The following is a 17,215-nucleotide window of genomic DNA, read 5'->3' as shown; positions in this document are numbered from 1 at the left end:
CAATTAAACTTCTTTAAACCATGGCCAAATGGTTGGTAAGCTTGTCCTTTAAGGATAAGTCTATTAGCATAAGATATCACTGGTCTCTTATGTAACTATGTAACACTAATTGTATTAGTGTAAGATATCACTGGTCTCTGTATGTAACTATGTAACTAACCAGGGCAATGTCATTTCATTCTTGAATCATCATTTGTGGTACTAGAGAATCATGGCCAAAACTTTAGGGACAGTCCAGTCACTGCAGTCACTAAATCCATTGCTGGTTAAGATGGTCATATAGCATTTCATTATTGCCCTTGAGGAGTCCCTTTGCCCAAGGGCCTTTGATAAACAAGCTTCCACGAGAGATCTAGTGGGTAAATGAGGTGTGACTGCTCAGCAGTTCTACCTACTGTAGCATCTCCTCAAATTTAGATTCTTTGGAAAATTATCCCCCAGCTAAAGAGCACCAACCATTGCTTGTTTCTGCTGAATCAAGAGTTGGGTGTTGGGGCACCTGGGTGGCTCAGCTGGTTAAGTATCGACTCTAGATTTTGGCTCAGGTAATGAGGTTGGGGTTGCGGGATTGAGCCCTGTGATGGATTCTATGCTAGCTGTGGAGCCTGCTTGAGACTCTCTCTCTCCCTCTCCCTCTGCCCCTCCCCTCCCCCAAAAGACTTGAGTACTGATACATTTCTCTGTGCCCAGTCTGAGGTCTTATCTGGTAACATTTCCTATTTGGTGCCAGACAAAAGAGGAGAAACTGGGAAAATATCCAAACTTAGAAAGCTGCCATGCTGATGAATGTTCCCAAAAGTAGTACAACAAAGAATATGTAGTAAACTCAGTAAAATTACTTAAATTCTTTGCCTATTCACTTTCTCATCTTTATAACAAGGAAAACGGTAATAATTCTCCAACAGATTTGTTATGAAGATCCAATGCTGGAGCAGATGTGAAAGCACTCAAACTCTCAAGTATGTAAAGAAATAAGGAAATAACACCTTTATTGGGTTCTATCATCTATTAAAATCAGCAACTATCTGATTTCACAATAAAAGAATTCCCGTACTAGCAATTGTTTCTAACCTCTTCCCATGATTCTGTTACTGGAAATAGCTATTTCACAATCAAGATAGGAGCTCTTGACAATATATAAAACAGGACCCAAGTGGGCAGAGCAGACACCAGAAAGTCATTTGCTTTGCCACCATCTGACTGCCCTTGACCACTTCAGCAGCATGAAAGTGACAGCCTTTGCCCTGCTCTTGACTCTGGCACTTACAACCATCTTCAGTGAGTATCTCCCTCTGCCCTGATACCAAAAGCTCATGTCACCTTCTGCTCACAGAATCCTGGGATATACACAGCACATAGATAATAGGGAAAACTTTGGCAAATGCATTTTTTTGTCCCTACTAATATATCACTAACTGATATAATCTTTGGGCCTGAGTAGACCTAAATGATAAGCTAAGTCCAAATTCTTTTTTTTTTTTAAAGATTTTATTTATTTATTCATAAGAGACACATGGAGAGAGGTAGAGACATAGGCAGAGGGAGAAGCAGGCTTCCTAAGGGATGCCTGATATGGGACTCAATCCCAGGACCCTAGAACCACGATCTGAGCCAAAGGCAAAGGCTTAACTGAGCAACCCAGGTGCTCAAGGCCAAATTTTTATCCATATAAACACTTTGTATAACTTCTTTGGTAAGCATACATCCAGACTCTGCTTTGATTTTATATCACCATTTCTGGGGACCTCATTTCTTTATAAAACAGTACCATCTATTGTTTGGCAGCATGAACTCTTATTATTTTTCCATTGAGTTGAAATCTGCCTTCTAGAAATTTTCAATGCCCTAGAATTTTCAACTTTCAGTTTTCAACATAATAGCAGACATTCTCTAAATATAAAACCACTTTTTTTTCAATATTTCCTAAGTTCTGTTACGAGGTAGGAAAGAACAAAACTCCTCATTATTATAGTAGCTTCTTTATACTTTTGGCTATGTTCTAATCCCATTCAAAAAAGGGGGAAAAAAACCTATGTTGAGCTTCAACCTTTGATATTATATTGATACACAGTTCTGAAGAGAGTCTTATATTTTTGACAGGCTGAGAGCTGAAACATAAATAAAAGATCTTTTTTTAAACAAGATTAAGTTCTTCTAGAGTTTAATTTGGTTTCTCATCTTTTTCTTACAGATGTAGACTGTACCTCACGCCCTAAACAGGTCAGTACATTCATCTTGATATGAAAGTCCTACTCCTATGTAATTTTAAAGCTAGTATCAACAAGGAAATATTTGCTACTATACAATAAATTGCTACATGTTTGAAGATTTTTTAAGTATCAAAACTGATTTTATTTTAAAAAATCTATTAAGAGATCTTTCTGAAATGGACATAGTAGAACAAAGTTGGTTAGATACCTAGTATCTGAGTTATAAAGTCCTGGGTTTGAATTCCAGCTCCTGGATCATGTGGCCATGGGCAACAATACTTGTTTCATAAGCTTATTGTGAGGATTAAAACCACAGTGTTTGAAGAGAGATGAGCACAGTACCTGGTACCTAGTAAAGCCCAATAAGGACAAGTCATGATTCTTAAAATTGTTAAATGGGACACATACATCTTTGTTCTTTATCTTAGAGAATGAAGATTTTAATTTAACCTTTCCTTTATGATTCATATTAAGTAATAACTATTGTTGAGAAAATCTAGGTGTGGTAGTAAAAACTTTAAACCAGAAATCAAAGCAATTGGGACTCTAGTTAAAGCTCAAAGGCTTTACAGCTGTGTGACTCGGGCCTAGGCAGCTCCTTTCACTTCTTTGGAACTTTTGTTTTACCTATTAAAGAGAATAATAGGGTAAGAGTGTGTAAATTTTGGAGTCAGACAGTCTTAAGTCCAAGCCATCCTTCATGATTTAGCAGCTGCTTGAGAATTTAAAAGGTTAATGAATATGAAGCTTTGGTAGTTTCCTGGTCACCTGGTGACCAGGACATAAGTCCTGGTGTTGGGGTTTGAGCAGGCATGGAGAAGTGAAATCATGCTGGTGTATACTCATCATCATTCCCATTCTTCACTAGATTCCACTAGCCTCTGAGATACTTCTGCCATTTTATCATGGTTACCAATCTTTGTATTGCCAGCCATCACCTCAGCCCTAAAACTTGGAAGGTACATGGCATAGGATACCCAAAAGAATGAATGGATTAATTAATGAAACATAGCTAAAGGGGAAGATTAATTTAACTTGAAGTTTGAGAATATTTCAAGCTATCCAGGTGGAGATATTCAACAATTAGTACAGTATCATATGTGGAACTCTGAGTTGGAAAACCTGTAAATGTAGAGTCTTCTGTGTAGAGCTAGAGTTTGTGTAGTCCTGAAAATAGAGCCAAGGGGTAAAAATAATAGCTAGGATTTTTTCATGAAAGTGCTAAGCATTTTACACATATCTTCTCGATTATATATTTTTTAATCTTACAATATAGTTATTATCACCCTGCCTTTGCAGGTAAAGAAACCGAGGCTTAGAAAATTAAAATGATTGTGCCAGAGTCATATAGTCAGAATTTGAATTCTGATGTGTTTGATTTTGACTGTCCACACTCTTCAATTTGCTTATAGATGAAAACCCCAGAAAACTCTATCTTGGTGATTGCATACTTGCTCCTACAGGGGGCTTTACACTTTGGCTTTGCTCCTGGCTTTTACAACAGTGATTCTCAAATACAATAGTAAAATACATGTCTCTGTCTATGTGCTGGTGAAGTGTATAACAAGTTATTTATTTGTTACTAATAACTTAATGATTAATTAAAATCACTAATCATTAATTGCTAATGATGTGCTAGTTCTTGAAAACTATAGTAGGTATCTCTATAATAAATCTCACACTTATATTCAGATAGAACTTTTTTTTAAGATTTTATTTATTTATGAGAGAGAGAGAGAGAGAGAGAGAGAGAGAAGCAGACTCCACACAGAGATCCCGATGCGGGACTCGATCCTAGGACTCCAGGATCACGCCCTGGGTCAAAGGCAGGCGCTAAACTGCTGAGCCACCCAGGGATCCCCCAGATAGAACTTTTTAAGTGAAAGAGAGAAATAGCAGGATGTGCAGAAAACTAACCCCATGGGAATGGTTACATCTGTGAATCTACCATGTGTGTTTTAAATAAATTTTTAATTTTTAGGCAAATTATTTGGTTACAAGCTACCATAAAGAGGTTTATCACATGTAATTTTATATCTAAGAAATCTCTATAATTGATATATTTCAAGGAGGTTGGATGAGGACAATTAGAATAAGAAACCAATGATTTGAGAGCCCTCTAAACTTGCTTGGGAAATCCTAAATCCTGGGAATAAAGATTTGATGGAAGGCTTTTTATATGTATTTCCAGGTTGATTGCAGTAAATTTAAAAAGTTACCACCAGGAGAAGAGAGAATTTGTTATGAAATATATGCACCAATTTGTGGATCTGATGGCAAAACTTATGAAAATGATTGCTTCTTTTGTTCTCAAGTTCAGTAAGTGTTGCAATATTTTTTTTCTATATTTAAGGTGTGATTATGTGTTATGACAAGTATACCTCAGTTAGAAGAAGTGGTTTAGGGCATAATGGATATGTGAATATGATGAGTATGTAGGCTTTGGAGTCTCTAGTGTCTTTGGATCCATCCATATTCTGGTAGAAAGAGTAAATCAAATAATCTAGAATCTCTAAGTTGGAAGGAAATTTGACGGTCATCTAGTTCAACATCCATCTACTAAACTATTGCTTGAATTCCTTCTACAAAAATCTCAAGTCATCCTACAGTGTGTGCTTGATTATTTCCAGGGACAAGGAACATTCCTCCTCCTAGGCATGCCAGTCTATTCATCTGTCAGAATGATCTATATCTATTGTTCAGTTTTAACAATTAAGTTTAGATATGTTAAAGCCCCCTAATTATTGGCACAAAAGGGACCATATCTAAAAATCCTAAAGAAATTGTTCTGTTTCAGAGTATCATTTCTCAACAAAATATATATTGAAGCTATAATAAAAATTAAATTTGAAAATCAAATAGCCAAAAATAGCTTAAAAGTTACAAAGTAATCATCAGAAAGATATGTTAGTATCAGCTTGAAATATATAAGATGGTGCATGAAATACTAGAATGTATAGAAACACATAGATCCTCCTAAGTATTTTCAAAACATACATGAATGAAAACAAACACTTCATACAGATGGCATATTTTTCCTTTTTTTTAAATCAAAAAACAAATTACTTTTTTAAAAAAAAATATTTTATTTATTAGAGAGAGAAAGCAGGAACAGGAGGGAGGGGCAGAGGGAGAGGGAGAGGGAGAAGTAGCCTCCCTGCTGAGCATGGAGCCAGACACAGGCCTTCATCCAAGGACCTTGAAATCATGACATGAGCAGAAGTCAGATGCTTAACTGACTGAGCCACCCAGGCACCTCAGAAAAAAGGTGCCTCTCATTACTTTTATGAGAAATAAATATTTTGTGATAAATGTAAAACGTGACTTTTACAATGAAATCATTTATGTAAAAAGGTTTCTAAATGTGTCTCCTTTAAATAAGAAATTCATTAGATATGTTTTCAGAGGGCAGCCGAGGTGGCTTAGCAGTTTAGCACAACCTTCAGCCCAGTGTGTGATCCTGGAGACTTGGGATCGAGTCCCTGCATGGAGCCTGATGCTCCCTCTGCCTGTGTCTCTGCCTCTCTCTCTCTCTCTCTGTGTCTTTCCTGAACAAATAAATAAAATCTTTTTTTTAAAAAAAAAGATGTTTTCAGGGACATATACTGATTGGTATATATTGCGAGCATTATCCTTACATAACCAACACTAGTTGCTAAAATATTTCTAAATTGCAATCACTCCCTCCTTTTTTTTTTTTTTTTTAAAGATTTTATTTCTTTATTTGAGTGAGAGAGAGAACGAGAGAGAGAGAGAGAGAGAGCATGAGTGGGAAGGAAGGGCAGAGGGAGAGAGAGAAGGAGAAGCAGGGAGCCTGACTTAGGGTTCAATTGCAAGACCCTGGGATCATGAACTGAGCCAAAGGCAGAGGCTTAGCCAACTGAGTCACCCAGGTGCCCCAGTCACTTCCTCCTAAAAACATCAATAAGTGAACTGACCTGAGTACCTGGGTGGGGTGAGGGGAGGAGTTCATTAGTGAATGGTAATTAGTCCCGGATGCTAATAAAATGTTTATGGCTTTAGCATTTTCATTTTTTTCCTTTTTTCTCTTCACAGAAAAACTGACAACAAACTTAAATTTGTACATTTTGGAAAGTGTTGAATCTATCTTGTGATTCCAGTTCACACAAAAACACACTTACTTCTCCCATATAACCTATGCTGTGTTGCCTAATCTTGTCACTAGTATGTCCTGATTTCTTTGTAGAATAAAGTAGACCTATGTGAAATAAATACATGTCTGACTCTTTGTTTAGGAGTTGAATCTTCCAGATTTGTTTCACTTTTGGGTGATGTTTAATGGACTACCTTAGGGCCATATCCTGGGGGGAAAAGGGGTTAACTAAGACCAGTAGTGGGAACCAGAAAATCAAAGGATTTGAATCTGATGCCTTCTTCTTGCCCAGGCTAGGAAAACACCACATGTGCATAACTTAGTTCTTGAGTATTCCTGAAACATAAACAGAAAAAAAAAAAAAAAATCTTCAAGTACAAGAATCAGGAAATACTATTTTGCTAGATGTTTCTTGTGTTTAAGACACTGAAAGTTATCCTAGATTGAGATAGTTCTTTATTTTCTACCAGAATACATGTTTGTAAAATGTGGCTAGTCAAAAGTGCCCAGTAAACCTGTATAAATTCCCATGAAGTAGTTGATGTCTTCCATGGGACTTTTTTTTCCCTAAAGTTTGATATCAGATCTAGAATCTGAAACTTATCTAATCTCACTATTTATTACATGGTCCCAAAAAACATATTATTATATGTTCCAAAGATCGCACTGTCTATTCCAAAGAACAGAGAGTAAGCCTTGCACATCTTTGTAATCCATTTGTGCATCTCTGCAATTAACACACACTTATTAATGCCTACTTTGTGTCAGTATCTGTGATAGGCTTTGGAGGATACAATGATAAATAGAATAGACTTGACCTTGCCCTCTTGGAGCTTATATTCTGTGGAAGAAATTGCCATACTTAGTATAGTACCTTGCATAGAACTGATGTTATGCAAATATGTTTATTAACATTGAATCAAAATTAAGCAACATTTCAATTATAGAAACAAATTATGCATGCATCTAACATGAAAATCTAAGAGAGATTCTCTGCAAAGAGGAAGAAAGAGAAAATTGAGTCAAGTCCTTTTGAGCTGTGTTCTTATCTCACAAATCCATTAGAGATTCAGACACCAAGACTGACCATCAAAATAACCTTTGCTAATTTCCAAAGAATTCAAGTACAATGATATTCTTTGTGGTGATTTATTTTCTTTTGTCTTCTCTTTCACTTTTTGTTGTTGCTGTTGTTTCCTGAATGATCTAAGACCATCACTAGGATTACTTAAAAGCATTATTCAAAGAAACAGAAAATATTGACTTAAACTTCATTTGTCTTTTCACCGAATATTAAATATCCACTCTTTGTTAGATGCTAGAAATGCATCAATGAGCATACAAATATAAAAATTCATCCTTCCTTTATGAAGCTTTAAAATTGCATAGGAAGGGATCCCTGGGTGGCGCAGCGGTTTAGCGCCTGCCTTTGGCCCAGGGCGCGATCCTGGAGACCCGGGATCGAATCCCACATCGGGCTCCCGGTGCATGGAGCCTGCTTCTCCCTCTGCCTGTGAATCTGCCTCTCTCTCTCTCTGTGACTATCATAAATAAATAAAAATTAAAAAAAAATTAAAATTGCATAGGAAGAATTATATTAATAAAATATCAATCATATATATATATATACATGTATATAACATATGTATAAGTTAGACTAACTAGGGCAATCAGGAAAGGCCTCCCCAATTCCTGAGGTGATTTATAAGCAGAAGCCTAAATTATGGGTAGAAGTTAGGCAAGGAACACAAGGGCAGGAGTTGAGATGGGTGGAATGAGGAGGCAGTAGCCATGGGTTGAGAAGTGAGAAGTGTCATTCCAAGTAAAGGGAATAGCAGGAGACTGCGACATAACAAACTAGCAAAGTTATTGGCCAGTTCATGTTTTCCAGCCACTCTGCCTCCCAAGCCTCCTTACTATTCACTGCCCACCATCTATTTCCAACCGTCTCCAGAGTGATATTTCTCAAACACAGATCTTATCTTGTCCCTGCTAAAATCACTTTGGTGAGTCTCTCTCCCTACAAGTCCATCAGTGCTAGCCTCGCTCTCCAGCCTCATCTCTCTCCATTCCACATTATGAAATGGACCATTCTCAGAACCTTCCATGCACTTGGCAATTGTGCATATGCTGGTCCCTCTTCCTGCAATTCTATTTCCCATTTCTCCTTTCACTGATTTCCTCTCATTAAAAAGATTCATCCCTAATGCTATCTTCCCTAAAAAGCTCCTATGTATTCTCTAATGAGTGTCTCCTATGCATTCATTCATTCATGTAATCCTCCCAGGTTATCAAGCATCATAGTATATTCTCATTAATTTGTAAGCATCTGTCTTTTCTGCTATATTGTGAGATCACAGCTGGCATGCTGCAGGCGTTTGGTGAATGCTTAATAAATTAACTGAATTAAATTAAGATGAATTGAATTTGACTTCTAACAACATGTAAGCAAGGAAACCACAGTGTCTTATCCCAGATAATCCCAAAATCAGATGTCACCTTCTGATCCAACTCTGTCACTAGACTATATGGCATCTGTTTACATTCTGTATCAACCCAAATTCTGAATGCTTCTTCAAGTTCCCATAAAAAGAATCCACAGACATACAAATAAGAAAGAGGGATGATTGCTTTTCCAGAAATTGTGGAAGAGTAATTTATATGGCAGTCACCTTGCTCACCACCGACAGCCTAAAACTCCCCATTACATTCCTGTCCTCAACAGTCATCTTTTGCAACACCACTTCGTAAATCCTTGTCATTTGTAACATGAAAAGAAAACTGCCATAACATTTTAAAGATACATAAATAAAAGAAAAGGAAAACAATTAAAGCCATTTGTTAAAACTGGTTGCTAGGACAGAAACCTACTCACATTCTAAGAAATCTCACTCTGTGTCATTTTTAATTAGTTCTTCCTTACAGTTCAGCAAAGCAGGCACTACTCAGCCAATAAACCAGTCTTTCTGGAACAGGTAATTCCTGTCTCTCTCAGAGAACAAAGGGAAGCTGAAACATTGACTTTGGAATTTTAATTAATGATAATAGTACAGATCAAGGAAGTGGAAGCCAGATCTACAAAAACATTCCTTAACAAAACCTATATCCAGGGACACATCCAGAAAACCTTTCAGAATTTCTTAAGAAAAGGAACTCTGAGTCAATTGAAATTAAGCTTTTTTTATGAGTTCCTGCTGAAACGCTGGAAGAGAACTACTGAAGTTGTGAAAGATGCCTCTGGGGAGCTCAGGAAACTATCTGATCGATAGTTCCACTTGCCAGACTCCTAGGCGCTGATTCCCTGGGATATGAGTCATTTAATGCTCAAAAATAGGCTCTGTGGTTTAAACAGCGAAGTCCAGGAGCAGCTTAGCCCTCTGTAACTGACTCATCAAGAGGAAGCCTGGCTTCTGGGTTTCATTCTTTTTATTCCCCATTGTTCCAGAATCTCAGTCCATAAGCCCAAGATCCCCGTTCTGACCAAGGCAGCTTCCCCAGCCTGTAGCCCTACTCCGCAACGTGTCCAGCATCCCATCCATCTGGTCTTGCACTTCTAGTCTGTGCTCTTTGCAGCTCTCCTTCTCTCCCTTCTACCTGTTCCAGAAATGGAGCCCAGTGTCAGACACCCTAAAATATTGGCTGACATCTATTATGCCAGTCACATCCCTGGTTGCCCTGTCTCTGTTTGGGCTGCCTATCTGGGCTCTGGTCAGTTCCTTCTCATTTATCTATGAAGCCCATGATTGGCAGAACCACCAACCCCTTGAGATATTGACGTGTCTTCCATGTCAGATGAAATTATTTGTGAAACCTCTATAATATAATGGTCAAGAAGGTGATCATTTGGCAATCTATATGATTATTGAATCTTTATGTTGCATATCTAAAACTCATATGTTATATGTCAATTATATCTCAAATTTTTAAAAATTCCAAAACAAAAAAGAGGAAAAAAAAAACCTAAAGGAATTAAAAAAAAAAAAAAAGGGATATGAGGCTTTGGGGACAGAGAGCCCTAGGATTAAATCTAGATTTGCCACTTCTGAGTAACCTTGAATTACTGGTTGAACCTGAGTTTTAGTTCCTGCATTTCAAAGTAGAGGCAGCAAGAGTTCCTTATGGACTGGCATGAATCAACATCTACACACAATACATAATACTGTTGTGGGCACATAATTAGCAAACAGTAAGTGATTGATTTCCAAAACAGAAACAACAAAAATCTGTGGTCATCCTAATTTTGTCCCCTAAACACAATGGGTAGGTTCTGGCTTTTCATTGTCTTCTGCCTAATTCCACCTTAGCATAAACCCACTCCTGCCTAACTCGGCCTGAAAGAACACTACGTACCTCCTGTTAGAGTAGATCATCACTGTTAGAGCCACAGAAGGCAGCAGAGTGGTTTGACTGCAATGAAAATATTCTCCCATCTGGGACCTTGGTAAGAGGTTTTTTTTTTTTTTTAATTATCCTCATTTTTGGTTTAAGAAAAAAGGACAGAGGAAAGAAAAAGAAAAAATATGCATCTTCTAGTTTGGAGTCTCCTGAGAACAGGAGATTGTGTCCTCTTTATCGTTATGTCTAAAATGGATATTTATTTGTTTCTCCATGTCATGCCTGACATACATATGTAATTTTTAAATTATCAGGGGGAAAAAATGAAAACCAACTTAGGTCAATTATACTCAAAGCCACGTATTCAACATCCTAATGGCATGAAGAGCTCCAAACTAAATTCTACATTGCCTGCAAATGACAAGAGAAAATAGCAAAGGGCAGAGAACAGGAAAATAAACTTAATTCCTCACAGCTGGAGAAATGTTTCTAGACTGTGGTTGCATGAGGGTCTTTGCCAGAGGAGAGGAAGATGAGGGTGCAGTAGAGCTGGCAGCCTGAGTTGCAGCAAAAAATGGGAGTTAGGGAAGGGGCACATAAAAAGTTTTAATGACAGAACTTGTGGCTATTTCTCAAACTGTCTGATAGACGTATGAGCATTTGTGTTGCTGTTAGTTTTAAACTATACTTGTATATTATACACACTCTTTTGTATATTTGACATATGACAAAATAAAGAAAAGATGGGTAAGGAGGGAAGTCGATGTTCTCCGGTATAAATTGGCTGTGAATTTGAGATTTGCTAAGTGAAAAGTATCAAGAGGTTTGCCTTTATGGCATTCTCTTCCTTCCCCAGTATCTACAGGCTTCTTTGACATGTTTTCCTCAAGGACAGAGTCTTACTTTCTCTTCTCCTAAAATAGTGCTGAAGTGACCAAGACTAGCCCATCGTGGGGCCCAAATAATAGAGAGAGGGATACAGGCTGGAGTAGGGCCCTATGTTACTCAATTGGCATGAATATTTCCACTTTTGCATTGAAACTTCCCATGAAGAAAAAAGCACAAAATACAGAATATTCATGGTATGGTACATAATATTAACATAATAAACTCAATAAGAATTATTATCACAGTTTAAAAATATAAAACACTGGTGGCTACAATCCTTATGCAATGCAAAAATTGCCTTTATAGGCCTCCTAACAGGTATTTTTTTTCTTTTTTTTTAATTTTTATTTATTTATGATAGTCACAGAGAGAGAGAGAGAGAGAGAGAGAGAGAGGCAGAGACACAGGCAGAGGGAGAAGCAGGCTCCATGCACCGGGAGCCCGATGTGGGATTCGATCCCGGGTCTCCAGGATCGCGCCCTGGGCCAAAGGCAGGCGCTAAACCGCTGCGCCACCCAGGGATCCCCTAACAGGTATTCATGCAGCTTCTTGTTGGATCTATTGGGTGAGAATGCCATTATTAATGGGGACCTCTATTAAGGTTTTGTATTTTTATCAAGCTTAGATTTACTTAGGAAAAATTAGGAGAGTAAATAGTATGAGCTTAGAGCCACAGAGAAAAACTATAACTGTGAACTCTTTCAATATTTTTAAGATAGTTCTTTATACTTTCTGAGTTTACTAATATTAGTTGAAGAAAACCTTGGGCCATGTCCTATACTAAATGCTTTATATCATGATCTCATTTAATTCATAAAATAACCCTAGTAATAAATGTATGTGAATACAAATTAGGGTATTTATAGTATTTACCATGGTAAATCTGGCACCTAATTTATTTCTAGAGCATGACTGGAGCTCAGAAAAATAAAAAAAAAAATAGTAAGTTAAGGAATGAATCTGCATTTTTCCCACTTAAGAAAAACAAAGTTCAGTGAAGACAGATATGCAGTTCAATACGAGTAAGAAATGGTAGAGTTATGATTGATAAGAGCTCTGTTTGACCCTATAGCTCAAGTCCTTAAACACTATGCTCCCTTAACACTTAAACTATGCTCCTTAGGCAGTATCATAATCCCTATCCCCAGAACAGCCCATCCAGACAGATTCTGGCTGTTTTTACTCTCTCACAAGGAGATAAATGTGAGTTCTCCACTGCACAGCATTTCAAGGCCAAGGGCCCTATGTCCACTGGTGTTGTAGAGAATGCTTGCTAGCCTGTGAGCTCTAAAGTCAAGAAGAGCTGCCAACGACCTTTTCATAGAGCCATAGAATGGCTCTTCAAAATCTTCATTTTGCATAGTTGAGTCCTTGTAGTACTTAGCAAATAGTACACATAAAGAATGTTTCACTTTGTTAAGTTACTTCCTAATATTTGGCACTATAAGAAGTGCAAATGCTATCCTTCCCTTTGGACAATGGCAGTGCAGTTGATGGTATCACTAGCTAAGTATACCCCCAATACTGAATGCAATGGAGGTCTTTAGCTCTTGGTCCATCAAACTCTACTTGGCTTCTAAAGTTTAGTCCTACTTGGAGACAAAGCAATCATGGACAAAGCATAGGAACAGCCCAGCTTCTGCACCATTGGATTCTTAAGATATCCACATGGACCCCCATTCTTGGTTTGAGGATGCTGGTGATCTTCCCCTTAGGAAACCTGAATAAGTAGCTCTCAACAGAGAACAGGTATATTTCCAATAGACAGTCAGCTAACTTTCCCATTAGCTCTACTTGTACCATAAAATCTGGGGTTCCCAAGAAAGCCATAGAGCATGGATTATTGCATAAGTCTTGCCAACTGAGATCAGTGAATGGATTCCTCTGCTCTACGTCCAGTCTGGAACCAGGTCTGGGAGACTTTCAGTTGATGTGAACCCTGGGTAAAGGGCTAAGACACCTAGTGCCGATAGCCTTACTTATCGCTGCATCAGACTCACATGAAAATGGCTCTATTGCAAAAAAATGAGTACTAAACCAAGGAACCTATCTTTAAAACTTATTTTAAACATTTACTGGTTCTGAGATCTTGAACCAGTTACTAATTTCATTAAGACCCAGTTTTTTTCTTCATAAAGATGATGATACCCATCTTAGACAAATACGTGAATCAAACAGTATATGCAAAAGCACTAAAATAGTTTATGCACCATCCAAACGTAAATTAGCATTAATTTAGGTTACATTATGTAATCCTTTCACAAGGAAACTTTTCCCATGATTCATTGAATTTTTTAAACCTGTTCTAGGGCTCTGGAAAGTAGCCATTTCTTAATAGGATGACACATCTGGCCAGGATATAATGCAAGCCTCAATGGGCTAGGCTGATAATAGTAGGTCACTTCTATTGTCTCCACCTTACAGCCCTTGGCTGCTTTCAGCAGCATGGGAGCAAATAGCTCCTTATTATCCTAGAAACTGTGCCCAGGAAATTCTGAGACTTACTCATCTTAAAGATAAAGCAAGTCTGTTTTTGTTTTAATGCATTTTTCTCGATCCAGGGAGAAATCATTGAATCACATAATCTCAGAATTAGAGTGGCTATAAGCTCATCTAACCCAACTGTCAGAAAGCTTCCTGTGAGATCTCTGAGAAGCAATCACCATCCAGCTTCTACTTTGATACAAAAACTCCCTTGTCAAAAAGACAGTTCATTCTTGATCTATTTGAATCAATAGAATATTCTTACTTTGAGTAGAAATCAACATTGACCAACTTGCCATTTATGACTGACACAAGATTTAAGAATTGTGAAATTATATCATTTATCTGTCCATTCCATATTTATAGAGTACTGGCTATGGCCTGGCATCATTTAATAAACAAATTCTCATTATAATCCCCTTTTTAGTCTTGGGTCCTTTTTCTTGCACTACATTCTCACTTTAGAAGAGCAATCATAGCATCACCACTCTCTCTGAGTGAGTCTAAACTGATTAATTTGATTTGAAGCCTTGATGGGAACCCCATGTCAGCTGGCACAGATGAGGAAGCAAAGCAAAAGTCCAATATACCTCCCTAACATTAGTTTTGATTAAAGAAAATGGTCATTTCACAACATATGGTATAGAATTACTACTCTTATATAATCTCATAATTGGGATGAATTTTTCTATCTCAAAATTAAAAGCTCTGCCATACATCTTTTAATATGTAAAAGATATGATTTAGATCATTTATCTAGAATTATCAGAGATAAATCTTATATGCCACATAATTTTGTTATGTACCTGAGTATTTACCCTATTAAGTGTCAAAGTTGATTTTATTGAAAGAATTCTAGATTCAAACCATTATTAAATGCAGTCAATGTAGTATAGCGTCCAAGTGCACTGGCTTTAGAGTCAGAAAGAATTGTTAGTTCCCAGCTTTGTTGATGTGTGACAAGGACACATTATTTTAATTTTCTGGACCTGTTTATTTATTTACACAATGAGAATAATTATATTTACCTCATTGAATTGCTATGAACATAAATGCTATAATTTTTGCAATAGGCTATAGCCCTTTGTACATAGTAAAAATTCTAGAACATTTAGAAAGTATAATTATAAAATGCCATGTTTCTTTATTTATTCATCAGTGGATAAAGAATGTGATCTGATCTTTTTATTTTGATTCAGTATGAAAATTATTAATATTCTTTAGAGACTTCTCATACACAGTAATAAAAACTTTCAACTAATGGGCAGGCAATGTAAGTGACACTTTAAATTCCCTTTGAGGCTGTGCCTCATAAGTGAAAGAGAATAATAAATTAGCATAGAAATGAAGAATATGTACTTTGAAGTCACAGACTTGGGTTCCAGTAATATGCTTATCAATTACTAGCTATATGATTTTAGAAAACGCACTTTTTTTCTGTTTAGGTTTCCTTTTTTAAAGGAAATGTTAATAGTGTCTACCTCAAAAGATTGCAAGAGTTAAAAGGTAAACCACATTCAGGGTACTCAGGGGGTTTCTGGCAATTATCCAGGAGTTCCATAGATCTCAACTATTGTTGATCTATGCCTTCCTACGAAGCATGTAGGCTGATATGATGCAAAAGGGGTGACAAAAGAGTGTGAGATGAATAGGTAAGCCTGTGTTGTGAAATAAATAAGATTTTCTGAGTAAACCGTGAGAGGCAGTAGAGTACATGATGTAGGCATCAAAATACATTACCCTGACTTAGGTGAAGAGTTCACTGAACATGAAGCAAGCAGTATTTGGTTGAGAAGAGAGGATAGAGTTTGGGTCATTCCTTAGACTATGAAGGTCCCCCAGGGTAGTGAAGACCAAAATGTACAGTGTTGAGCCACTCAGCCTCCATCTTGCAACACCTAGCATCATAAGCAGGCAGCGTCTAAACATATCTGTGCCTCAAAACATCACTTTCCAACAAGAATGTCAGAAGGAGTAATTACAGCAAATATTTAAAGACCATTTTATCTGCCATCTACTATTCTAAGTCCTTTGTTTATGCAAACTCACTTAATATTATTAAGAACTATATGAAATAGGTACTTCCACCCCCATTTTGCAGATGGAAATGGCATTGGAATTAGAGCCAAAACATGGATTAAGGACTGTCTGTGTCGTGGACTCTGGGCCAGTTAATTTAGCTTTCTGAGTCAGAAGTCATCAATTGGCAAAAATGCAAATAGAAGTAACCGCACTTCATTGAGTTGAAAAGAGGGTCCTGTCAGAACGTATGTGATAGAAAGAGTGTGGTGGGAAGGGCACCAGTGCTCATGTAAAAGAGTGTTGGCCTCAAATCCACCTCAGCTTATTACCATAAACCAGTCACTTGTCATCTCAGAATGGCTGCCACATTTTAAAAATAGGAATAATAGCCAGGCCCATTCATAATACTTGGGGCCTCAGGGCTAGAATTAAAATGGAAGCCAATGTACTACATGTCTACAATGCACTTAGCTCAAATATTTAAATAAATTTAAATAAAATTCTATCCTTGGCAAATATAGCATCATTGCAATGTGAAAGTCCAGGTTGAATTTAAAATTCTCAGTTTCTTGCCAGAATGTAGATGCACAAAAGAAGGTGGCACTAAGGCATTGGTCTTTCTTTTGGACTGTAGTTGGTTTTCTCTTCTCCTCCCTGGTATTTTCATGCCTCAAGAAGAGCCTTGTGCACTTGGACCAGCACACTAAAGCACTGACATGTTCAATCTTCACCCAAACCTTGTCAGTTACTCCTAGGTCACATATTGGGGTGATAGCTGTGCATTCTGGGGAGAATGGACCTGAGGAAGAAATTCACATAAGCCCTGTAAGCAGGATCAAGTCTGTTTGGAAAGAAAGTTCAGTTCAGGGCTCCAAGGTATAGTCTAGAAGGTCTTTGACTTACATACAAGCTCTTATTCTTGTGAGGAGAGACATGGCTGGAGAAGAGCCAGTGAGAAGCCCCCTAAAACTTGGGGGTCTAGGGTAAAGGATCTCCTTTTGCAAAGATTAAAGATGGTACCAGTAATACCTACTTTTCAAAATTAATACAATTAGATATCACCCAACATCTGTCAGAATGGCTAAAATCAACAACACAAGAAACTAAAGCTGTTGGTCAGGATGTGAAGAAACAGGAACCCTCTTACACTGTTGGTGGGAAT

The 17,215-nt window shown here is 37.4% G+C and overlaps 2 protein-coding genes across 2 annotated transcripts in view; one reads left to right on the top strand and one right to left on the bottom strand.

Moving 5' to 3' along the window:
* The window catches only part of LOC112651396 (sperm-associated acrosin inhibitor-like), a 124,458-nt gene that overhangs the window by 79,999 nt on the left and 27,244 nt on the right, over window positions 1-17,215 (bottom strand). The window lies entirely within an intron of this gene.
* On the top strand, window positions 1,145-6,443 carry SPINK9 (serine peptidase inhibitor Kazal type 9). Its single transcript, XM_025434963.2, has 4 exons — window positions 1,145-1,278; window positions 2,192-2,220; window positions 4,402-4,529; window positions 6,267-6,443. Exons 1-4 carry the CDS (start codon window positions 1,224-1,226, stop codon window positions 6,310-6,312), a joined length of 258 nt encoding a protein of 85 aa, XP_025290748.1. The 5' UTR covers window positions 1,145-1,223; the 3' UTR covers window positions 6,313-6,443.

Source organism: Canis lupus, chromosome 4, assembly GCF_003254725.2.
Source record: "Canis lupus dingo isolate Sandy chromosome 4, ASM325472v2, whole genome shotgun sequence".
In the NCBI taxonomy this organism is placed as follows: Eukaryota; Metazoa; Chordata; class Mammalia; order Carnivora; family Canidae; genus Canis; species Canis lupus.
Note: the sequence above shows the minus strand (reverse complement) of the source record. Positions and strands in the feature narration are given on the sequence as shown.

What these genes read in the sequence shown, in the direction of transcription:
- SPINK9 (XM_025434963.2), top strand. Translation starts at nt 1,224, where the DNA reads ATGAAAGTGACAGCCTTTGCCCTGCTCTTGACTCTGGCACTTACAACC. An exon ending in GGCACTTACAACCATCTTCA is followed by an intron (nt 1,279 to 2,191) that starts GTGAGTATCTCC and finishes TTTTTCTTACAG; the next exon opens with ATGTAGACTGTACCTCACGC. An exon ending in TTCTTTTGTTCTCAAGTTCA is followed by an intron (nt 4,530 to 6,266) that starts GTAAGTGTTGCA and finishes TTCTCTTCACAG; the next exon opens with AAAAACTGACAACAAACTTA.